The sequence below is a fragment of the Erinaceus europaeus genome, chromosome 4 (genome assembly GCF_950295315.1).
Source record: "Erinaceus europaeus chromosome 4, mEriEur2.1, whole genome shotgun sequence".
In the NCBI taxonomy this organism is placed as follows: domain Eukaryota; kingdom Metazoa; phylum Chordata; class Mammalia; order Eulipotyphla; family Erinaceidae; genus Erinaceus; species Erinaceus europaeus.
In genome coordinates, this window is record NC_080165.1 from 102,703,045 (window position 1) to 102,728,049 (window position 25,005).

The following is a 25,005-nucleotide window of genomic DNA, read 5'->3' on the forward strand; positions in this document are numbered from 1 at the left end:
AAGAGCACACTCAAAATAAGTCCTAGTCTGTGAAGACATTTCAGACTGCCATGGTTATATGTGGCAGGGACTGTTTCTAACATTGAACTATTTTTATTATTTTAATGAGAGAGAGAGAGAGAGAGAGAGGTGTCAGAGTCCTGCTCAGCACTGACTTATGGTGGTGCTGAGGACTGAACCTGGGACCTGCTCAGAGTGTTAGGCATGCAAGTCATTTGCATAATTGCTGTCACCCCATCCTGACCTAAACATTTGTACTTGTGACATCAGGAGCTTGGCTTCTTGACCTCTTTGTAGAGCTACAAAACTGTCCTCTTCACCTTATCCATAGTTGAAGATCTTTGGTGGCAAAGAGGGTTTGCCAGTTCTGTGCTGTTCTGACTGTAAGAACTGAGACAAGCTATCCATTAGGACACTGTTCCGACAGATTATCCATATCATCCTGCTTATAAAGCATTTTCTGTTTCTGACCTCAGGAAATCTGTGGGGGGTTTGTTTGTATATACATATACATATGCATATGCATATACATATACATAGTTTATAAAAAGGAAACACTGATAAGAACCATAGGATAGAGAGGTACGACTCCACACAATTCCCACCACCAGAACTCCATATCTCATCCCCTCCCCTGATAGCTTTCCTATTTATCCCTTTGGGAGTATGCACCTAGGGTCATTATGGGGTGCAGAAGATGGAAGATCTGGCTTCTGTAATTGCTTCCCCACCGAACATGGGTGTTGACAGGTAGATCCATACTCCCAGCCCCTCTCTCTCTCTCTCTCTCTGTCTCTCTCTCTCTGTCTGTCTCTCTCTCTCTCTCTCCCTAGTGGGGCAGAGCTCTGGGGAAGTGGGGCTCCAGGACACATTGGTGGGGTCATCTGCCCAGGGAAGTCCAGTTGGTATCATGGTAGCATCTGGAACCTTGTGGCTGAAAGAAGAGTTAAAATATAAAGCCAAACAAATTGTTGACTAATCATGAACCTAAAGGCTGGATTAGTGCAGGTGAAGATTTGGGGTCTCCGTTTTGTAGTTAGTAGGCCTATTTTGGGTATATTCCAAAGGGCCCATGACTATACTAGTTTTTTTTTTTTTTCCTGAGCCTGCCATCTGATATGCAGGTGGACCCAAGTTATTGTCTGGGGAGATGTCATGGCTAGGAAAAGGACCAGAAAGCTGCATCAGGGAAGAGAGTAGCTCCCAAATATGGGAAAGGTATATAAATATTGTTGACTGTAAATCCCATGGATTTGATCTGATCTGGGACCCATATTTGTTTTAGGAGCCTATGTGACCTCTGTATCCCTGTCGATCTGAGCTCACATTGTGGTAACCAGAGCATTGATCAGCTCTGGCTTGTAGTGGTGTGAGGGATTGAACCTGGGACTTTTGGAGCCTTAAATGAGAGTATCTTTTCATAACCACTAGGCTATATACCTCCACCCACATCAGGAAATTGTGTGCTTGATCCACCTCTAGTCCCTAGGGATATTTGGCTACCAGGGTTACTGCTGGGGTTCATTCGGTGCCTACACAACTACACCATTCCTGGTGGCCTTTTTTTTTTTTTTTCTGTTCAGAATGTGAGAGATGGAGAGAGGGAGAAAGAGATGGTGAGGAGAGACTTGCAGCACTTCACCACTTAAAAAGCTTCTTCCCTGAAGGTGGGGACCAGGGACTTGAACCCAGGTCATTAAACATGGTGATGTGTATATTCTTCCAGGTATACCACCACCCAGCTCCCGCCCTCCAATTTTCTTATTCTTCTATATCTCTTGAGAGATGTACTCAACTGTCAGTCCACAGGCCTGTGCATGACCCTCTGCCATCTTCCCTAGACGTTCCAGTCAAGCCCATCACTTTATCTGAGTCCCCAGATATTACACTGATTAAAATGAAAACTATGGAGCCAAGTGCATTTCCTATGTTTCTGATGTTATGACACTAATTGCCTTATAAAAATTATGTAGATTGTGATTACAACCATCTAGGATTTATGCAACCATGTAGAAGAGAACTAGACAGGCAAGTAAATGGGCATGCCAAAATTTGGTGAGTGTGGATGGGTGAACATATATCCTGTCATTTACTCAGCTTCCCTTCCTTTAGAAGCCCTTTCTCCCTACTCACTGTGGTCCTAGAGAAGCACCAGTCATGGTGTTGACACCACCACCACCAAGTGTGGGCTTGTGACCCAGACTGGCCCATCAGAGGTAGCTTAGGAACAGTCACTGGGTCAACTTCAATCACTTCTGAGGTGTCAAGACCATTTGTTGACTGGACATTGTAGTTATCTTAACCTCTGGCCATCAAAATTGAGTTACCATGAAAAGAAACAAGGATAAACATGGAGAGGGATTCTGAGTCCTTGGACTTTTTATTTGAACTCCTGACCCCTGATTTGTGTGACTCCTTCACATATGTCTCGTGACTGCCCCCCATACACACACCATCAATGCCTTTTGTCTGTGGCTTCACATATGTGTGATTCCACCACACTCTGGCCAACTTCCGGATTTTTAATTTTTTAGATAGAAGGGGGCTATGCAGTAGAGCATCTGGTTGAGTGCGCATGGTACCACGTGCAAGGACCTAAGTTTAAGCCCCAAGTTCCCACCTGCATGAGTGGTAGAACAGTTCTGCAGGTGTCTATCTCTCCATCTCTCTCCCTTTTCCTCTCAATTTCTATCCTATCAAATAAAATACTTAAAAGATGTTTCTTAGATATAAAAAGAGAGGCATCAGAGCCCTAATGCTCCACCATCTATGGAGTTCCCCCTGGTACCACAGTGTTCCTGTTTGATGTTTGTACTTGAAACTGGGGCCTACTGCATGCTGAGACATGCTCTACCAGGTGAGCTATTTCCTGCTCCCTGTCATTTGTTGTTTTAATCTGTCACTTTCAAGTAAGAATCTTTGCCAACCTATTGCTATTTTGGGTAGGAAACACTTTGAGTTCTATTAGGGATGCTGTAACATTGAGTATGTGACAGCCACATGTGCTTTAACAAGAGGGGGGCATCTAGATGCAAGGATATCCTCCCCCATCCCTCATATGAGAGGAATCATGCCAGCTGGCCATGTGAATAGAATTTTTTTAAAACAAACCTTTATGCATTAAAAAAAAAAAACAACAATCTGAAGTATTGTACAATATAAGTGCTGTCTCTAATACAAATCATTGGTGGAAAGGAACAGGACACACCCTCGTTAAAGGTCATACAATTGGGGGTAAAATATTCGTGTTCTTGGGAGAGGAGTTTTTGCTTTGTTGTTCTGTGCTGGTCTTAGACTCCTCTGGTCTGACAGCGGCCTCTAGCTTTCCGGAAGCTTCTGCTAGATGAGGCAGCTGGACAGATTCAGCTGTCTGTTGGAGAGAGCCCTGTCGGTCATTTGAATCTGGAACAGGCTTGCAGGTGCCATCTTTTGTCTTGTCTACAGTCTCTTCTTTTGTGACCACATCTACAAAAGGAAGAGAAGATGGAATAGATGTTCCATTATACTTGAATTGTTCATTGTACTGTAAACAATTTTGAGAAAGTCTTGGTTACAATGGTTCATTGATTGATTTTAGACAGAGATAGCAAGAGAGAGAGAGAGAGACTATAGCATCAAAGTTGAGAAAGAGAGAGAGAGAGAGAGAGACTATAGCATCAAAGTTTCCTTCACTGCAGTGAGAGCTGAACTCAAACTTGGGTCACACACATTGCAAAGCAGCACACTATCCAAGTGAGCTTTTCTCACAGATCCTGGTTACAATGATTTTTTTTAATTTTAATTTTTATTTTTTTTACAATGATTTTTTTAAAAAAATCATTTTGTAAAGCACAATCCATGTGATAGACATTGTTTTAAGCACTTTACATCTACTATTCCACTGGTCCTTTCCTGAAACTATATGTAATGAGCATTGCTCCGTAAGTGAAGAAATTGAGACACAGTTTAAATGCATTGCCCACACCTGGTAAATGGTAAATTCAGAGTTTAACCTCAGGCAATTGAACTTCAATGACTACATAAATAATCACTAGGCTATGATGCTTACAAAAGATATAGGCATTATGTAAATTATGTGAGATGATGTTTGCATGTCCGATAAAAATTCAAAACATGTATTAGGTATGCTGATTGAGAATGTAGCAAATAGAAGAATGTAAATAAAAGGAAAGGAGAAAGGAAACTAAAGGTAAGAAAACTAGGAAGTCCTAATGATTGGGGAGGAAAAAATATAGAACAAAATTTTGTGAAAGAGGAAAACTACACAGGAGGTTTCAAGAGTGGTGAAATGGATCTGCAGGTATCTATTTTTTTTTCTCTCTCTCTCCGTGTGTGTGTGTGTGTGTGTGTGTGTGTGTGTGTGTGTGTGTGTGTGTGTATCCCCTAATTTCTTTCTGTCCTATCAAGTAAAATAGAAGAAAAAAACAAAGGGGAAAAATGGCTGCTGAAAGCAATGGATTCATAGAGCTGGTACCAAACCCCAGCAATAACTCTGGTGGCAATGAGAGAGAGAGAAAGAGAAAGAAGAGGAGGAGGGGAAGGAGGAGCAGCAGGAGGAGCAGAGGATTAGCAGGAGGAGGAGGAGCAGAAGAGGAAGGAAGGGAGGGAGGAAGAAAAGAAGACAGGCAAGGAAGAAAGAAGAAAACTACAAAAGTGGGCAATGGCAGGCTGGTAGTGATGTAACCCAAATAACTAGCCAAGATTAAGTTCAGGAAACTACATGCAGGTCAGGGGTGATGCCTGCTCCCTGGACCATGCAAACAGGCTCACCTCCTTGAGGAATTATACCTTTTTTACCCAGGGGATGATGCCCTGGAAGCTTGTCTTTCTTGGTCTCAGAGGTCATATTGAAACTGGGTTTCCTCAGGGTCTGGGGCCTGGACCGTGGTTTGAGGCTTCTTGACTCATGGATCCAAGCATGCTTGAGGGCCTGGTCAGGGGTCATTCGGAGAGAGGGTTCCCATCTGCACACCAACAAAGCCCAGAACTGGTTACTGTTTTGCTTTCCTTGTTAATAGTGAGCCAATTTCAAAGACCCCAGTAAAGAACCTAGATAAAGTGTAATAAAGGTAGGTTGTGTTTCAAAAAAATCTGTTTAGGCTATGTGATAACTCAATGGTGTCATCATAACAGAGATTATGGTGTAGGATTTTAAATTGCTGAGAAACAACTATTGGAAATAATCTTTTGAAGAAAATTTATATATGACAGGGCAATCAGTCGTCTAAAGTCCCTAGAAATTTCATTACAAGAAATAGTATAAAGAATCTTTACCAGTGGAACTTAGGACTCAGTAAACTAAGATAAAAATAAACAGATACTTGTATTTCAGTTTTCAATCTATAGAATTTGGACCTCTGAATGTACCACAGAGGAAACTATAGAACAGTATAATATTAGGGTGACCTTTGTCATAATATAGCCAAATTTCTAGTGCAATAACAAAATACATTTGACAGAACCCTGATAAGGAATAGCCCTGCTATTTTTAAGTCATTTTAGTGGCAAGGTGCTCAGAACTAACTATTCCAATTATGAAAAATTCCAATTCCTTGAAACTATTCATTTCTTTGAGCTGTAATTTACTTCTTAGCTACTTTTAAAATTCCTATAATTTATCCCATCATTCTAATCCCACCCATTATTATTTTACAGAACGAGAGAAATTAATCTTTTTTTTTTTTTTTTGCCTTCAGGGTTACTGCTGGGGCTCAGTGCCTGCACTATGAATCCACTGCTCCTGGAGGCCATCTTTTTTCCATTGTTGTTGTTGTTGTTTTTGTTGGGTAAGACAGAGAGAAATTGAGAGAGGGGAAGACAGAGATGGGGAGAGAAAGATAGACACCTGCAGACCTACTTTACCACTTGTGAATCGACTTGCCTGCAGGTGGGGAGCGGTCTCAAACTAGGATCCTTGCATGAGTCCTTGCACATCACACTATGTGTGCTTAACCCAGTGTGCTACCTCCTAGCCCTCAAGAAATTAATCTTCTATGTCACAAGTCTTCAACTATCTGCAAACAACTGTGTGACTACTAACTATATTGACCATGTGAGTAGGGTCCCTACCTTCCAAGACAGGAAGCTCAACTGTTGACAAACTAGTACCTGTCACATTGAGAGTCACTTCCACCTTGAGGTGAAACATATTGATATTTCAGATCCATCAAGGTCTTGGTTCTTTACCCAGTAAGCAGCAGTTAATATTTTCTTGCTCCTCTCTTGAACTTCTAGAGTTAGCCTAAGAAGCCTAGCAAAGGACTTAACATGTAACCTCTATTAAAACTTGACTTAAAATTCCAAAGCATTGTTAATTGATTATCTTGACTGCTTCTTGATAGTGGTAAGTCCCTTTCCATTAAAAAAAGGGAAAATTCTTGTTTCTGAACTGCATTCTGGATTATTATTTCTGGATAACTCATGTCGGTCTCAATTAAGTCTCTATCATTTGTTGGTGTGCATCCATCCATTCTCTAGCTTCAACAAGAGGATACAGCAGGGTGGGGGCAAAGGTGGGGTCTGGGATCCTTCTCTATCTCCTATTGTGAGATGACTAGCATAATCCTTTACCTTAGATGAGAAAACTCTCAGCAGTACCAATTGGTTTATCCTCTGAGATACTACCTAAATTCCAGGGTGCACAAATGACTAAGAAGTATGTCGCTAAAACTATTGCAACCCACTGGAATAAGAGAATAGAAAAGTGTGGCATTCTAAAACTAAAAAAACTATAAAATTGCTAGATCTAGGGCTCTAGGAATATTTGTCAAATATGTGGTTAATCTGTCAAAGGAGACAGACTTGCAAAACTTTTTAAAATAGACAAGGGCCAAGCAACAGCTCACCTGGTAGAGCACAGACTTTATGATATTTTAGAATACATATTTGAGCTTTTAGCCACCAGTTGGTAGTACCATACATAAGAGAAATTTCAGAAATGGTGGAGTGGTGTCTCTCTCTCTCTCTCTCTTTCTCTCTCTCTCTCTCTCTATGTCTCTATGTCTCCCTCTTTGTCTTTCACCTTCTATTCTGAAATATAAAAAGAAGTCCACTGGTAGAGGTGGGATCATGCCGACAAGAAATAAAAACCCTGGAGGCAAAAGTTAATTATTTTGTAATTAAAAATAGATATGGGGGGTCGGGCGGTGGCGCAGTGGGTTAAGCGCACGTGGCGCAAAGCGCAGGGACCGGTGTAAGAATCCCGGTTTGAGCCCCCGGCTCCCCACCTGCAGGGGAGTCACTTAACGGGCAGTGAAGCAGGTATGCAGGTGTCTATCTTTCTCTCCCCCTCTCTCTCTGTTTTCCCCTCCTCTCTCCATTTCTCTCTGTCCTATCCAACAACAAAGCAACGTCAACAATGGCAATAATAACCGCAACAAGGCTGCAACAACTAGGGCAACAAAAAGGGGAAAAAATGGCCTCCAGGAGCGGTGGATTCATGGTGCAGGCACCGAGCCCAGCAATAACCCTGGAGGGAAAAAAAATAGATATGGGCAACATCTACCGTTTCCTAGACACCTCAACTTCTCTGGGTGCTTTATGTGATGACCCTTTTTTACTATGACTCGACAGACATGCAGAACCTATTTACCAAGATTCAAAATATACCTGCAGAATCTAGAAAACCACATAATGACTGATTTGCAGAACATCCTTTAGTGAATTCCTTAATATAAGAGGATTTAGGTTCTAAATGCTAGCGCAGTGGGTCAGGTCCTGAAACCAGCTTACACTATGTGTGCACAGGCCGAAGAAGAAGACACAGAGGCTATGTCTAAATCCTCCCTAGACAGAGTACTACTCCAAGGAGAACTACACACATTGTCTAGTCCAGGATCCTTAGCTCCCACATTTCAGATCATCTCCCTGTCAATCACACAGGCAAGAGGCATCTGAGGAGGAAATGGATGGGAAGACATTTTGTAGACTTGAAAGCTCTATGATCAATAGCTACTATTGTTGTTTTTATAACTGTCTTCCTGCCCCCAGGATGTCCCACCCATAAGCAAGTAGGAAAGGACATATTTTATGTGGAAACCCAAAGACAAAGGCATCCAGACAAACTCACACCAAACACCTTCTGAGAAAGTCCAGGAAGCTGGTGTCGTAGGTTTTCAGCACCATGGTGAGATCCTTGGAGTCTGGGTATCTCTTCCTCCCCCTGTTGTTGGTTATGTTTTTGGGAAAGCCTTTGGAATCTTTAGAGACACATAATATCCTGTGCTTAGTTTCAGGTAGGCATATTCATCAGTCACATCATACTGTTCACTCAGCAATATTGCTTCTTAGAGTGTCTTCTGCAATTCTGTCACTCTCTGTCCCACACTGCCCCCTGCCCATCCACACCAACAGGCTCAGTCTAACAGAAACCACAAGTGGACTATCCAGGAAGTACAAATAACCTTTTAAAAATAACTTTTCAGGAGTCGGGCGGTAGCACAGTGGGTTAAATGCACTTGGCGCAAAGCGCAAGGACCAGTGTAAGGATCCCAGTTTGAGCCCCTGGCTCCCCACCTGCAGGGGAGTCGCTTCACAAGCGGTGAAGCAGGTCTGCAGGTGTCTATCTTTCTCTTCCCCTCTCTGTCTTCCCCTCCTCTCTCCATTTCTCTCTGTCTTATCCAACAATGACAACATCAACAACAATAATAACTACAACAATAAAACAAGGGCAACAAAAGGGAAAATAAATCAATAAATATTTAAAAAATTAATTTAAAAAAAATAAATGACTTTTCTTGCTATGCCGTGTGCTCTGTGTCTTCCACACTAAGGATACCCAAGCTAATCAAATGGTTTAGCATTGATGCAGGTAAAATAAAATAATCACAACAAGTCTGAAATTGAAAATAAAAGACATTCAACTTAGAATTACACTCTTGGGAAGTCAGGTGGTAACACAGTGGGTTAAGTACAGGTGGCGCAAAGTGCAAGGACCGGTGTAAAGATCCTGGTTCAAGCCCCCGGCTCCCCACCTGCGGGCGAGTCACTTCACAAGCAGTGAAGCAGGTCTGCAGGTGTCTAATCTTTCTCTCCCCCCTCTGTCTTCTTCTCTTCTCTCCATTTCTCTCTGTCCTATCTAACAACAATGACATCAATAACAACAACAATAATAACTACAACAAGGGCAACAAAAGGGAATGAATAAATAAATATTTAAGAAAAAAAATTTTAAAAGAATTACACTCTAGCATTATCTACAGATAATCCTTAATTTCCCCCAACCAACTCAATAAATCAAGACTTTGGACACTGGAACACCCAGAGCCATAGGCTACAACAAGATCACATAACAAAATCATTTTGAGAGAATGATGGAATGATTTGCCTTTTTTTTTTCCCCAGAGCACTGTTCAGCTCTGGCTTATGGTGATGCTGGAAATTGAACCCAGGACGTTTGGGGTCTCAAGCATGACAGTCCTTTTGCAGAACCATTATGCTGTCTGCCCAGCCCAATTTCATTTCTTCTTTATAGTCACATCAAGAATTTGTCCATTAAATCAGTGGGGTTTTCAGTTAACGGTATTTTTATACTTTTCCTATATATGGGAGCTACTCTCTTCTCTGATCCAACTTTCTAGTCATTTTTCCAACTCTGACATCATCTCCCCAGACAATCCCTTTAGCCCACCTGCATGTTAGCTGTCAGGCTCAGGCAAAAATCAGTAAAGTCATGGGCCCCTTGTAATATACCTATAATAGACCTACTAGCTTTTTCCACAATGGAGACCCCAAACTTCATCTGATATATTCTTGACTTTAGGTTCCTGATTATTAAACGATTTTTTCTTTATATCTTTTTTTTTTTGCCCTGCCCTGGTTGTTTTATTGTTGTAGTTATTGTTGTTATTGATGTTGTCATTGTTGGATAGGACAGAGAAAAATGGAGAGAGGAGGGGAAGATAGAGAGGGGGAGACAAAGATAGACACCTGCAGACCTGCTTCACTGCTTGTAAAGGGACTCCCCTGCAAGGGGGGAGCTAGGGGCTGGAACTGGGATCCTTAATCCGGTCCTTGTGCTTTGCGGCACGTGCGCTTAACCCGCTGCACTACCACCCGACTCCCTCTTCTTTATATCTTAATGCTCTTGCAGACACCAAGTTGCAGATACTACCATAATGCCAACCCAACTTCCCTGGGCAGACAGTGTGTCCTGGAGCCCCACCTCCCTAAAGGCCTACCCCACTAGGGAAAGAAAGAGACAGGCTGGGAGTATGGATCCACCTGCCAGTGCCCATGTTCAGCAGAGAAGCAGTTACAGAAGTCAGACCTTTCACCTTCTGCACCCAATAATTATCCTTGGTCCATGCTACCAGAGAGATAAAAGAATGGGAAGGCTTTAAGGGAGGGGATGGGATATGGAACTCTGGTGGTAGGAACTGTACCCTTCTTATCCTATGGTATTATCGATATCTTTTTTATAAATAAATTTTTTAAAAAAGAATCTGTCTATAATCAAAAGGGTCAGATTTAGTTGGTTTCTTAACACACAACTTACGCCTGAACCATCACCATGGACTAAAGTTGTTACTAAATGCACAATTTGTCATGCCTGACAAGAAGCCTTGAAGATACCTCCAAAGGTTTCTCAAGAATGCCTATTTTAGGTCATACATTTAGACACCTAATTTCTGGTGTACATATTCAGAAAATTGAGTGTTTGTGCTAAAATCATCTATATTTGCTTGTAAGTAGGTAAGTAGGTAGGTGTACACACACACACACACACACACACACTGTATTTTCATGAAAGTGCAGTGGGGTTCATGTAATAGACATTCTGGAGGGTGGAAAAATGAAGCATTTCATGTGGAGTCCCTGGGTATGTATGCAGAGTCACTTGAGCAATCACAGGGGACAGCTGTTCAAACCTGTAGTAAAATGTCCCAGGAGGTGGCACTCCCAAGCATGAGGTCCTGAGTTTGATTCCTGGCATAACATATGCCTGACTAAAGTTCTCCTCCTGTCCTCATTATTCTAATAAATAAATCTTGAGTGGGGGAGACAGCATAATGGTTATGCAAAAAAAGACTCTCATACCTGAGGCTATGAAATCCCAGGTTCAATCCCCCATCCCACCATAAACTAGAGTTGAGCAGTGCTCTGGTAAAAAAAAAAAAAAAAAAAGGAAAAGGAAAAAAGAAAAGAAAGAAGAAAACAACTCTCAGGGAAGCTTGGAACGGTCCTTCTCATGACCACAGAATGCAAGCTCAGATCTACAGGGGTGCAAAGGTCACATACATAAGCTCCTAAGCTGAATATGGGGCCCAGATAAAATCGATGGGGCTTACAGTCAACAATATTTATACACCTTTCCCATACTTGGGGGCTACTCTCTTCCCTGATCTAGCTTTCTAGCCCTTTTTCCAGCCATGATGACGTCATCTCCTCAGACAACAACTTGGGTCCAACTGCATATCAGATGTCAGGCTCAGGATAAAACTAGTATAGTCATGGGCCTTTTTAAAATTTATTTTATAAATAATTTTTTTAAAGCTGTAGTTGGCCATGTCCCTGGTAGCAGCAGCAGTGGGTTCAGTCAGACCTGGGGCCACTCTTGGTGACCATGGCCTTTACTCTGTACTCAATGCTGCAGACAGTCCTGCTGTATGAAGAATATTTTCTTTTTTTAAAAAAAATTTACTTATTCTCTTGTTGTAGTTGTTACTGATGTCATAATTGTTGGATAGAACAGAGAAAAATGGAGGAGGGGAAGATAGAGAGGGGGAGAGAAAGACAGACACCTGCAGACCTGCTTCACCGCCTGCAGGTGGGGAGCCAGGGGCTTGAACCAGAATCCTTTCGCTGATCCTTGTGCTTTGTGCCATGTGCGCTTAACCCACTGCACTACTGCCCAACTCCCTAGTGAAGAATATTTTCTTAAGAGCATTGGCTGGGGAATAGACCAGGGAATTGAAGAATTCAGAAAGGACCCTGGAATTAAATTCTAGCTAATGAACCTTATTCGATCTGTAAGAATGATGACAAGAGTGTCATTGATAATAGTAAATTCAATTGCACTTGTGGTACTTTTATTATTTGGGTAAAGGTAAGTGGAGTAAATGGATATTTGGAAGAAAAGATACCAACAGAAGGTAATATATATGTATATATTATAATATATATATTATGGTACATATATATTATAATATACATTACTTGAAAGCAAAGCTAACAATAAAACCAGAGTCTCTATTTTTGTGATTTTTTTAAGTGTTGCATTTAACAGCTTTATTACAAAAATATCCAATCATCAGAGGTAGTAATTACGCAAGACTGGGATACATTTGATTGCTGATTGTCATTAAAGTTCATGTTATGGGCAAGATCATTGAAAGGATACATGTGTGTCACATCTGTGTTTTCAGAGGTTTTTCTCTCACTTCTCAGGGATGGATTCCCCCCCCCCCCAACACTTTGAACTTCTTTCTGGCTTAGTTGTGACGTAAAAATGATTATCCTCCTACATAAACTTTAAAGGATTTTTAAAAGTAACTATTACATTAAATATGACAAACTTGTAACATAATTCTGAACTCTTTAAATATTCTATCTGTTGGCTATGAAAAACTCAAATTTGTAGTAAATATGGGAAAACAATACTTTCCACTTTTGGGGAGAATTCTAACATTGTAAGTCAGGTAGTCTTATGATGCTTGTGTTTTTAATTTAAGTTTCTTCCCTACATATGTCATTTTATTAATGACCTAAGTGGTGAAATCAATCCAGTGTCTACTTATGTTCATTGATAGAAAAATCTGTGGTGGGGGAGTCGGGCTGTAGCACAGCAGGTTAAGCGCAGGTGGTGCAAAGCATAAGGACCGGCATAAGGATCCCAGTTCGAGTCCCCAGCTCCCCACCTGCAGGGGAGTCGCTTCACAAGTGGTGAAGCAGGTCTGCAGGTGTCTATCTTTCTCTCCCCCTCTCTGTCTTCCCCACCTCTCTCCATTTCTCTCTGTTCTATCCAACAACTACTACAACAATAAAACAACAAGGGCAACAAAAGGGAATAAATAAATAAAATAAGTATTTTTTAAAAAGAGAAAAATCTGTGGTGGTCTGGGAGGTGGTACAGTGAATAAAGCATTGGACTTTCAAGCATGAGGTCCTGACTCTCAAGCATGAGGTACTGAGTTTAATCCCCAGCAGCACATGTACCAGAGTGATGTCTGTTTCTCTCTCTCTCTCTCTCTCCCTCTCTTTCTCATTCCTTCTGTGTGGTGGGGGCCAGGATCATACCTGGGTAAGGTACATGGTTAATGATCCAAAGGAGCTATTCCACTACTTCCTCTCTCCAACTTGATATATATATATATTGCTCCAAAAGGATTTGAAGTCTGAAATTGACTTTATCTTTTTGGTACACGATGCACTGGAAACTTGGTCTCAGTAGGATCTTATCAATCTACTCGTTCATCTTATATAGAATAAAAAGGCAGTAAATCGTTTCTATTCAATAAATAAATAAAGATAATAAAAAATAAATAGCTAAGGAGAAAAAAGGCAGTAGATGAAAACATTCAGAACCTGAGAAGTGTGGCTGAGCCCTAGCATCCTAGGTGGATGCCTTCCAATAAATACATCCATGACAAACTGCACTCATGGCCTTCACTCATCCGTTTATGCTAAACTTGCGGTGAGCGTGGAATAGTAAGGGGTTACCCTTCAGGGTGTAAGCAAGTTTCAGCAGAAAAACATGCTACTCCATTAATGATAGACTGTCATGGTGAAATGGTCTCATCTTGAAAATAAAATTCTCTTTGCTGTCCTGCACTCACTGTATGGGGGGAGGAGGGGGGCCATGTTGCTTCGGAAGACAGAAGAGTTAACAGGACAGAGTGTGTTGTATACTTTTCTGAGGTATCAAGATCTGTTGATAGAGCTTCTGAGCAAGAGCCTGGTCAATTTCCTCCTGCACAGTTTCATTGCCAAAAGCTCCTGAGGTTCAATGGGACTCCCCAGCCCGTGGTCAGAAAACTATCTGGTACCATGTCATCCTTTCACTATTTAGAAAGAAAGTCTTGATTGTGTTTGCCCTTTAGGATGGTGTCAGGGGAAGAGAACCATGGGGCATGGGGGTGTCTTCAAGACTTGGGACAACCCATCGGCTACAATGGGAAGAGAGACCAGGGGAACTTACCAAAGAATGTCTGTCTCCTGGAGGCTGTTTGTATGAAGTGAGTCGGTGGCAGGCCCAGCACCTTCAACAAGCACAAGGCAGTGGGTTCAGGTTTGTGGACTCACACTCTCAAAGACCCTTAGAGCTGAGTTTGTCTTCTACAGATAGGGACCCAATAGTATTAAATCACAGCATCAAGCCAATGGCTGAAAGGACCACAAGCTGAAGTGGGTATTTATTTATTTGTTTGCTTATTTATTTATACTTTTTCTTACCTACTGCTCTGCTCTGGGGCTCAAGCCTGGGACCTTTGTGCCTCAGGCATACAAGTCTTTATAGCCACTGTGCTATTTCCCCAGCCTGAGCCTAGGTCTTCTAACCCTTCAGCATCCTGAGCATCAACACTAAATGGGCATCATCATTAAGGTGAGACAGCAGGCACTCTTGGTGACTCCCAGACAGATCTCATTGCCAGAGTGAATAAACCATCAACAGATGGCCTACAGGCCACTGCTCCACTGGGGAATGACATAGCCCACCTCAGAGCACTGGCAAGGGACAAAGGAACAGGAGATAGGAACCACCAGGTGGGGACCAGACCAGTCAATATATGGCAGAATATCTGTTTGAAAAAAAAATCTTGGAGCTGGGCAGTGGTACACCTGGTTGAGCATGTATGCTACAATACACAAGGACAATGTTCAAGGCCCCAGTCCCCACCTGCAGAGGGCAAGCTTCACAAGCAGTGAAACAGGTCTGCAGGTGTCTTTCTTTCTCCAACTTTGTCTCTCCCTCCCTCTCTAGATTTTTTTCTGTCTCTATACAATAAATTAAAAAAAAAAAAAACTAAAAAGAAGGTAATTTGGCCACCTTCCCACACTGCCACCTAGAAGTATATACAGAGATGAGGAAACTGCTGGTGTGCCCTGCATGGCCTCTCCTTCCCATATCTTATATGACCTTGCCTTCTAACTCCCCAGCCCCTTTGGCCTTGAAGTCAGGAAGAAGCAGAATCAGAGATGAGGAGAAGTAATCTCATCATAGGCCCCACACTCCCCCTTTTCCTTGGTACCAGAGGCAAGAACTGTTAAGGAAGCTTATTAAATCACTTATCACGTACTCTTCACCTTACAGAGGCCATCCAGAGCAAGGGAATCATTTGCCAAAGAGAAAGATCCAGGACAAAATTCCAAGATTACTGATCCCAGGAGAGTGTTTATTCTACCATTTAGCTAGTAATCTAGATAGTACTATCTAAATCACATCAGTAATGTTATCTGATATCAATAATAGCTATTATTATCTAGGACTATTTTAACATTTTTAGTTTCAATCACAAAGTGAAATGATCTATAATTAGTAATTCTCCAGGATGTATATGTCTCGCAGATCATCTATGACTTTGCCTTTGAGACAATTTAGAAAATAGAAATTTGGGTTCGAGAGATTAGATAGATGACAAGGAGATAAATACAAATATTTGTACAGGGTCAAATATTTCATTGGAAAGATTCCAAAATGTGAAATTCCCTATGTATAGAATTATTTTCTCCCATTTAGTTTAGTTTCATAATGAAGTCCGTCTTTAAAAGGAAGGATGATGGATATAACAACAATGGGATACCACTTCACCCCTGTGAGAATGTCATACATCAGAAAAGGTAGCCGCAACAAATGCTGGAGAGGTTGTGGGGACAAAGGAACCCTCCTAGACTGCTGGTGGGAATGTAAATTGGTCCAGCCTCTGTGTAGAGCAGTCTGGAGAACTCTCAGAAGGCTAGAAATGCACCTACCCTATGATCCTGCAATTCTTCTCCTGGGGATACATCCTAAGGAACCCAACACACCCATCCAAGAAGATCTGTGTACACATATGTTCATAGCAGCACAATTTGTAATAGCCAAAACCTGGAAGCAACCCAGGTGTCCAACAACAGATGAGTGGCTGAACAAGTTGTGTTCATATATACATAATGGAATACTACTCAGCTATTAAAAATGGTGATTTCACCGTTTTCAGCCCATCTTGGATGGAGCTTGAAGAAATCATTGTAAGTGAAATAAGTCAGAAACAGAAGGATGAATATGGGATGATCTCACGCACAGGCAGAAGTTGAAAAACAAGGGAGTTGGGCGGTAGCGCAGCGGGTTAAGCTCAGGTGGCGCAAAGCGCAAAAGCCGGCATAAGGATCCTGGTTCGAGCCCCCGGCTCCCCATCTGCAGGGGAGTTGCTTCACAAGTGGTGAAGCAGGTCTGCAAGTGTCTATCTTTCTCTCCCCCTCTCTGTCTTCTCCTCCTCTCTCAATTTCTCTCTGTCCTATCCAACAACAATGACATCAATCATAACTACAACAATAAAACAAGGGCAACAAAAGGGAATAAATAAATAAAAAATATTTTTAAAAAAAGAAGTTGAAAAACAAGATCAGAAGAGAAAACGCAAGTAGAACCTGAACTGGAATTGGTGTATTGCACCAAAGTAAAAGACTCTGGGGTCGGGGGGAGAGTACAGGTCCTGGAAAAGGATGACAGAGGACCTAGTGGGGGTTGTATTGTTATGTGGAAAACCGAGAAATGCTATGCATGTACAAACTATTGTATTCACTGTCAAATGTAAAACATTAATGCCCCAGTAAAGAAAAAAAAAAGAATGATAGATATAATAAATAATTGCATGAGGAGTCTGGTTAATTTTTTTTTTAATTGAGTGAGAGTTTTCTTGGAAAGTTATGGTAGTGACTGAATACTAGCCATTGATTACCAATGCACTGATTTTAATGGCCTCTCACCCTGGGTTCTAGATGTTTCGCGAATGCATATGAAAGATCAGAATAGCAGGTTCAGTCATCATTGTTACTCTTCACAATATTGTCGTGCATGATTAATGATGGAGGTATGACATTCACTGTATGAATGTCATAAGGAGGGATGAACCTGCTGGTATTATGCTGGTATCATGGCTTTGGGACAGCTTTGTTGACAGGCAGTAGGAAGTTGAGACCCCCATCACTGTGCAGACTATCTGTGGTTGATGGCAATGTTATCACATGTGGCAGGGCTGTATGCTAGAAATTATCTCTTTTTTAAAGATTTTATTTATGTATTTATGTATTATTTATTTATTTAAAGATTTTTATTAATATTTATTTATTCCCTTTTGTTGCCCTTCTTGTTTTATTGCTGTAGTTATTACTGATGTAGTTGTTGTTGGACAGAACAGAGAGAAATGGAGAGAGGAGGGGAAGACAGAGAAAGACAGACTCCTGCAGACCTGCTTCACCGCCTGTGAAGCGAACCTCCTGCAGGTGGGGAGCCAGGGCTCGAACCGGGATCCTGATGCTGGCCCTTGCACTTTGCGCCACGTGCTCTTAACCCAATGGGCTACCACCCGACTCCCTGTATGTATTTAGTTAGTTAGTTAGTTAGTTAGTTAGTTAGTTAGTTATGTGAGAGATAGGAGGATAGAGAGAAAGAACTAGACATCACTCTGGTACATGTGCTGCTGGGGATTGAACTTGGGACCTCATGCTTAAGAGTACTATGCTTTATCCACTGCACCACCTCCCAGACCACAAAATTACATCTTGTGTAACCACATACATGTATGATTGACATGTTAGAAGCTAACTCAGAAGCGGGACCTAGGAGGGATGTAGCAACTAAACTGTTGTGACTCTGAAGAATGCGGTGCAGTGTGTGATCCCTGGCATGGCAATATGCCAGTGATGCTGTGCTCCTCCTCCCTCCATCTCCTTCCTCCTCCTTCCACTTCCTTCCTCTGCCTTCTCCCTCCACCTCCTTCCTCCTCCCTCCTCCTCCCTCCATCTCTTTCCACCTCCCTCTTCCTCCTCATTCTTCCTCCCTCTTCCTTCTCCTTCCTCCCTCCCCTCCTTTTCCTTCCTCCCTACTCTTCCTCTTCCTCCCTCTTTCCTCCCTCCACCTCTTTCTCCTTCTTCCTCCCCCCTCATCCTTACTCCTCCTTCTCCACCTCCAATTTCTCTATCTCCTCCTCTACTTCTTCTTCTTTCTCTCTAAATAAATAAATCATTTCAAAAGAAGTTAAATGAAAGGTGTACAAAGTGTAAGATAATTTAAAAGTGACTTTAGAGAGATATCCAAGCAATAAAAGAGAGAGAGAGAAGTCTGCAGATGACTGCCCTCGAAAGTCTGTGGTTGCTTGAGGTTTGAGAACAGGAGTGAACCAGCCCAGGGCCTCTGCTTGCCCCCTTACCTCCATGATGCAGGCCAGCTGCTCCACTTCATTCTCCCCTGGGAACAGAGGGTAGCCGGTGTACAGCTCAGCCATGATGCAGCCCAGGCTCCACATATCAATAGCCATGTTGTAGGGGTGGCCAAGAATCACCTCTGGGGAGCGGTAGAAGCGACTCTGGATGTAGGTGTATACTGCCGGGAGAAGAAAGAATGAGAAGACTTCTGTAGGAAATACTTTCTCCTCCAATACCGAGAAGACATTTCTCCAGGATATCTTCTGGGCTGGGGGAAGATCATCATTTAAGACTCCTTGTGCCTTCTTATTCTGCAGATTTTTTTGCAAGGCGAAGTCCAGTGACTTGAGTGATGGAGTACACTAAGAGTCCCATCACACATCTAATCCCATCATCACCATAATCTGATTGTTATAAAACTTTTATTGTCCTCACTTTGTTGATAAAGAGCACTAGAGCGGGACCTGGGCAAACAGCTTAATGGTTCTGCAAAAGACTTTGCTGCCCAAGGCTTTGAGGTGCCAGGTTCAATCCCCAGCACCACCATCAGCCAGAGCTGAGCAGGGCTCTGGTATGTTCCCTCCCCCACTCCTCTCTCTATCTCTATTTCTCATTAAAATAAAATATATTTTTAAAATTTATTTACTCCTGTTTGTTGCCCTTGTTGTTTTATTGTTGTAGTTATTGATGTCGTCGTTGTTGGATAGGACAGAGAGAAATGGAGAGAGGAGGGGAAGACAGAGAGGGGAAGAGAAAGACACCTGCAGACCCGCTTCACCAATTGTGAAGCAACTCCCCTGCAAGTATGGAGCCGGGGGGCTCGAACCGGAAACCTTACCCCGGTCCTTGTGCTCTGTACCACATGTGCTTAGCCCGCTGCACTACCACCCAACTCCCTAAAATTAAATATTTTAAAAAGCACCAGAACAGGTATTGTTCTATATTGAAGGTTATTAAGCTGTGAAAAAGAAAGCAAAAGACTAATATGAAGATCTTTTTTTCCTTTCTTCTGTCATCAGTAGGTCTTCACTCCTCCAAACCATCCTGTTTCAGACAGAAGGAGAGAAACAGACAGACAAAGGGAAGAGACCATGGCACCAACGCTTCTTCCAGTGCACTAGGGGCCAGACTCAACCCTGGGTTAGGCGCATGAGGAAAGCAGGCACGCTATCCAGGTGAGCTTGCTACCTTGCCAGCCCAACACTAAGAGACAGTTAAATTTTCAGTCTTTCATATTAGTTTGGAGGTGGTGGCAAAATCTTCTAAAAATATTACATTATTATTAAACATTAAATTTAGCAAGGGAGACTGCGTCAAAATTGAAAGAGAAAAGAAATAAATAAATAAAAGCATAACCAGGGCTTCATGTATGCATGATTTCACCACTCTGGACCACTTTTTCATTCAGCTAGACATAGAGAGATGGTGGGGTCTCTGTGTGTGGGAGGGAATGGGGGAAGATGGCACCACACCACTGGGTTTTCACTAGTGTCACAGCACCTCCCATGTGGTGCCAGAGCTCAAATTTGGGCCAGGCACATGAAAAGATATACACCCCACGGGGTGAGTAATTACTCTGCTCCAAAAATGCATAATTAAATTGTATATTTGATATATCACATGCATTGTGATTTCTTAACTATAGAAAAAAAAGGTTCTAGAGAACCCAGGCAGTGAATCCCAAACTCTACAACAGCTATGTTCTCTAAGTGCAGGCTCCTGGGCACTTCCCCCCAATTCAGATGCAGGACGTCTGGGATGAGGGGCTGAAAACCATCACAAGTGAATCAAATCACATCTACTTAGTACTGATAATGAGTCTGGGGACCCAGTGCTCTCAGATACTTACAAGTCCACAGTATATCCAATCTGCAAAATACTGGTATGGTAGTGGAGCCTGTTCCCCCCATTTTGTAGATGAGAAAACTCAGGTTCAGGGAACTGCTATGAGTGAATAAGAGTAGAATGAATGGCCTTGTGTGTGTGATGTATAAAATGTATAATACTTGGATAAAAGAGAGAACTCCCAATTAAACATTCACACAAAGGGGACTGGAATGGCACCTACCTTTCTGGTCTTCATAACAGCTTGATCCAAAGTCAATGACTTTAACAGAGACTTGCCCCTTTTGATATAAAACAATATTCTCCTAAAGAGAAGGATACATATGTTAAGTTTAAATAGTGTTTTCCTACTGAAAAAAACAACAACTAATTCTTATGCTCTGTGAAAACTGCAGTGTTGTGAAACCTGAGGGGAAGGGGAGGGAGGTGGGCAGAGGGGCCATTGTGATAGTGAGATGACAGGAGATCTTTGCTGGTGTACGCAGTGAGATGCAAACACTGAAAGCTGTCAAGCTGCACACCTGAACTTCTATAGTATTGAGATTATTTTTTGCTATGTTTCTTGCTAATGTTGAGGGAAATATGAGACCAGATGTCCTAGAGTTCTGATAAGAAGGAAGAATACCGAGAATCTACCCAGAGCAGGAAAATTAAAGTCCTATTTAAATTCAGTACATAGTACCTTTCCTAAGGAATATCTGTGTTAACTGAAAGAGTATTATCAAAAAGTCTCTTAATAGAGAGAGAATTGCTAGTGTACCTCTAGCCTAGTTGAGAGGCTCCTTAAGGGTGGGAGAGACAACATGATGGTTCTGCAAAAGACTTTCATGCCTGAGGCTTTGAGGTCCCAGGTTCAATCCCTAGCACCAGCACCAGCCAGAGATGAGCAATGCTCTGATCACTCTCAATAAAATAAAATAAACATACAAAAAGAAAAGCTTCTTTAATTACATGAATTACCCATATTACTATATTATTAATTACCCATATTATCTTAATATTATTGGCAGAACCACTCCTGTCCTGCCTTGTCCTGTCCTGTCCTGTCCTCCTCTACCCCCATTGTAACTCCATTTTATTAATAACTTTACTAAAGGTTGTTAAAGGCACCCACCTTGCACAGCTCATTAGCCCTAACCATCAGTCCATAAGAATAGTTTCCGAGTAGCGGAGTCGGGCAGTAGCACAGCGGGTTAAGCGCACATGGCGCAAAGCGCAAGGACTGGCATAAGGATCCTGGTTCGAGCCCCCGGCTCCCCACCTGCAGTAGAGTCGCTTCACAGGCAGTGAAGCAGGTCTGCAGGTGTTTATTTTTCTCTTTCCCTTCTCTGTCTTCCCCTCCTCTCTCCATTTCTCTCTGTCCTATCCAACAACGATGACATCAATAATAACTACAGCAATAAAACAATAAGGACAACAAAAGGGAATAAATAAAATTCATATAAAAAATTTTAAAAGAAAAGAATAGTTCCCTGATTCTTAAATTCACACTAAAGACTCTCCCCATTTTATACAGACATCCCTATTGGGCAGATACACCCCAGTCCATTCCCTTGCTTCTGCTTCTATGCCTCAGTGGCTCTTACCTGATACTTTGCCAACCAAGTGTCTTGTGTTATCCTTTGGTATAAGTCAGTTCCCTAAGCTTAAAAGTACTGTGACCCTTTAGAGCTGCAAAGCTGAGACTTAGGACCTTGGATATGGAGACTTACTGGACCACAGTTCTTGTGAGGGCTATCAACTATCCCTGAAAGGACATCTCCATCTCAACAATCACTAATTCTATTTTTAAAAATCTCTAATTTATCCTCATGAGTTCCAGGGTTTTTTTTTGTTTGTTTGTTTTTAAGGACAGCTTACACTTGTAGTCAAGAGCACTGGATTCAACAGCTGAGAAAGATTCTTTCTCTCTTTATTTTTAATTTATAGGAGTCGGGCGATAGCATAGCGGGTTAAGCGCAAGTGGTGTGAAGTGCCAGTCCTTTCGAAGTGCAAGGACTGGCGTAAGGAGGCCCAGGCTCCCCGTGGTGCACGTCTGCAGCTGTCTTTCTCTCCCCATCTCTGTCTTCCCCTCCTCTCTCAATTTCTCCCTGTCCTATCTAACATTGACAACAACAATAATAAATACAACAACAACAAAAAGGGGGCAACAAAAGGGAAAATAAATAAATATTTTAAAAAGAATTTATTTATTTATTCATGAGAAAGATAGGAGGAGAGAAAGAACCAGACTTCACTCTGGTACATGTGCTTCTGGGGATTGAACTCAGGACCTCATGGTTGATAATGTAATGCTTTATCCACTGCACTACTTTCCAAGGTTCCAGGAGTTTTTAAATTTAAGTCATTTTAGAGGAATGAGAAGTGAAAAATATATATCTGTGAAGATCAGATCATCTCTTCATACTCTGTGTCTTTTCCCTTACTGCTTCTCACAGTTACAGCCATTCACTCCTCTAACAAATGTGTACTTACTACCTGCCATTACTATCACCAGTTACATTAGATCCTGAGGACAAAATATTGAGAAATCATGTTTCCTGACCTTGGAGGAGTATACACCCCACTCAGAGCAGTCAGTGCTAAGTAAAGAACACTAACAGAGGCTAGGCAGTGTTGTACCTGGTTGAGCACACAAGCTGCCATCTATGAAGACCCGGGTTCAAGCCCCAGTCTCTACCTGCATGGAGGAAGCTTTGTGAGTGGTGAAGCAGTGCTGCAGGGCTTATTGCTCTCTCCCTCTATATTTACCCTCTCAATTTCTCTCTGTCCTATCTAAATAAAAATTAAAAACAGCACTAGCAGTGCTTGTAGAAAGGGTACATACATTTGGAAGAGAGGAATAGCCAGAAATTTACTGGACACTATAATGAACACAGGGGATTCGAAGTGGCCCATCTCCTCACATGGATAATGTCTCCGCTTTCTCCTCACTCTGGTACTGAAATCTCTCAAACTTTGTTACTACTGTCTGTCTCGATGATGCCACATTTCTCTTCTACTACCCCACGTCCATGTCTCAGTCTTCATAGCATCTCACACTGTCTACACAACTTGGATGCATGACTCCTTGGTTTCCACTCTGAGTCCACTTCCATGATGGCAGCAGTTCAGTTACTGCTAGAGAGTGCAATGGAGCAAACAGTGTTTGGAGGGTACAAATGAACCAGCTCCCCTTGGCAGAACAGATGTCATACTCACAGGCTTGAGGTCACAGTGAATGATCTTCTCCATGTAAAGCATCTGCAAACACTTCAAAACGGAGAGGGTGAAACGCCGCACTATCGACAAACTGAAGCCTTGAAAGCTATTATTCTTCATCAACTCGTATAAGTTGATTCTGGGGGGGAGGTTGAGAGTGGAGGCGGGGGAGACATAAAGGCATCAGTGTATGAAGCACAGCACTGAGTCTGAGCCCACACACAATACCACAGCATCTGGCTTCCCTCTGGAAACAGACAGGGGCCAGACCAGGAGCCAGACAGAGCATTTTGGCTTTAAACTCAGCATCCCCATTGACTCATGATGGAATCAGGGTGCAGCACAGCTGTGCCAGCCCTTCAGAGAACCCCTTCCCACCCTCATTTCTTATATGACAAGGGTGCTTAATGATTTTGCTCTGTGAGTGGGCATTTAGAGGTTGGACTTGAGTTCTGAAATCTCCATTGTTCTTCAGACTCTTGGGGAGGATCCAAGAATTCCACTAGTCATTCAGCCAGGTTGTCATTCTTATCCAGGAACAATAATGTTGTCTGAGGATGGCAAATTCCTGACAGATAAGGGACAGGAGAGCAGGTGGAGGTGGACCAAGACAAGATGAAGGCAGTGAATCTATCAAAAGCACATCTGCTCACTGGGCAGATGACCTCACCAACATGTCCAAAAACCTCACCTCCCCAGAGCCCCACCCCACTAGGGAAAGAGAGAGACAGGCTGGGAGTATGTATCGAGCTGTTAACACCCATGTTCAGTGGGGAAGCAATTAGAGAAGCCAGACCTTCCACTTTCTGCACCCCATGATGACCCTGGGTCCATACTCCCAAAGGGTTAAAGAATAGAAAAGTGAACAGGGGAGGGGATGGGATATGGAGCTCTGGTGATGGGAATTGTACCCCTCTTATCCTATGGTCTTCCGTAGTGGTGTTTCTACTTTGTAGATAAATGGTGTTTCCATTTTGTAAATAAATAAATTAATTTTAAAAAAAGAAATAGTCTGGGATATGGATTGACCTATCAATGCCCATGTCTAGTGGAAAAGCAATTACAAAAGTCAGAACTCCCACCTTCTGTACCCCAAAATGAATTTTGGCCCATATTCTTAGAGGGGGGAAATGTTAGGGGAGGATAACCAGAGGGCTCTGAACTCCCACTCCAGCAGGACCTGAAGTGGTTGTCCCCAGGAATCTTGTTTTTATGCCATCAGGGAAAGGGAAGTGAATCTGGAAAACATCAGAGGAAGCCAGGCACAGTTTCTCTTATCTGAGAAAGAAGAGGAAAAAAGGAAAGATACTCAGAAGTAGTCACAGGTATAGGGGTGACTTAGGAAATGAAGGCAGAACTGTTGAAAAAAAAATGGGAGAAAATATATGTGTAGATAGATAGATGATAGATAGATAGATAGATAGATAGATAGATAGATAGGCAGAGAATCAGCCCATATTGGTGACCTTGGGAGAACTACTGCAGTTTCCAATGGAGAGGATGGAAACACAGAACTCTGGTGGTGGGAACTGTATGGAATTAAATCCCTATTAACTTACAGTTTTGCAAATCAATATTAAATCACTAATAAAAGTAAATAAAAAGAAAAAAGAAAGC

The 25,005-nt window shown here is 42.2% G+C and overlaps 1 protein-coding gene and 1 pseudogene across 5 annotated transcripts in view; one reads left to right on the forward strand and one right to left on the reverse strand.

Moving 5' to 3' along the window:
- Nucleotides 1-3,090: 3,090 nt before the first annotated feature.
- DYRK4 (dual specificity tyrosine phosphorylation regulated kinase 4) overlaps nucleotides 3,091-25,005 on the reverse strand; it is a 58,618-nt gene continuing 36,703 nt past the window's right edge. For 4 of the 5 annotated variants that reach the window (XM_060190246.1, XM_060190248.1, XM_060190250.1 and 1 more), the window contains 7 exons: nucleotides 23,389-23,527; nucleotides 20,411-20,492; nucleotides 18,348-18,520; nucleotides 14,138-14,198; nucleotides 8,069-8,198; nucleotides 4,789-4,964; nucleotides 3,091-3,465 (listed from right to left, as the gene is read on the reverse strand). In XM_060190246.1, coding sequence (XP_060046229.1) covers nucleotides 3,221-3,465; nucleotides 4,789-4,964; nucleotides 8,069-8,198; nucleotides 14,138-14,198; nucleotides 18,348-18,520; nucleotides 20,411-20,492; nucleotides 23,389-23,527 — 1,006 coding nt within the window. In that variant the 3' untranslated portion in view covers nucleotides 3,091-3,220. The remainder of the gene's footprint in view (nucleotides 3,466-4,788; nucleotides 4,965-8,068; nucleotides 8,199-14,137; nucleotides 14,199-18,347; nucleotides 18,521-20,410; nucleotides 20,493-23,388; nucleotides 23,528-25,005) is intronic. The other variant, XM_060190249.1, reaches the window with a different exon arrangement.
- On the forward strand, nucleotides 11,564-12,044 carry LOC103117713 (immediate early response 3-interacting protein 1-like; annotated as a pseudogene).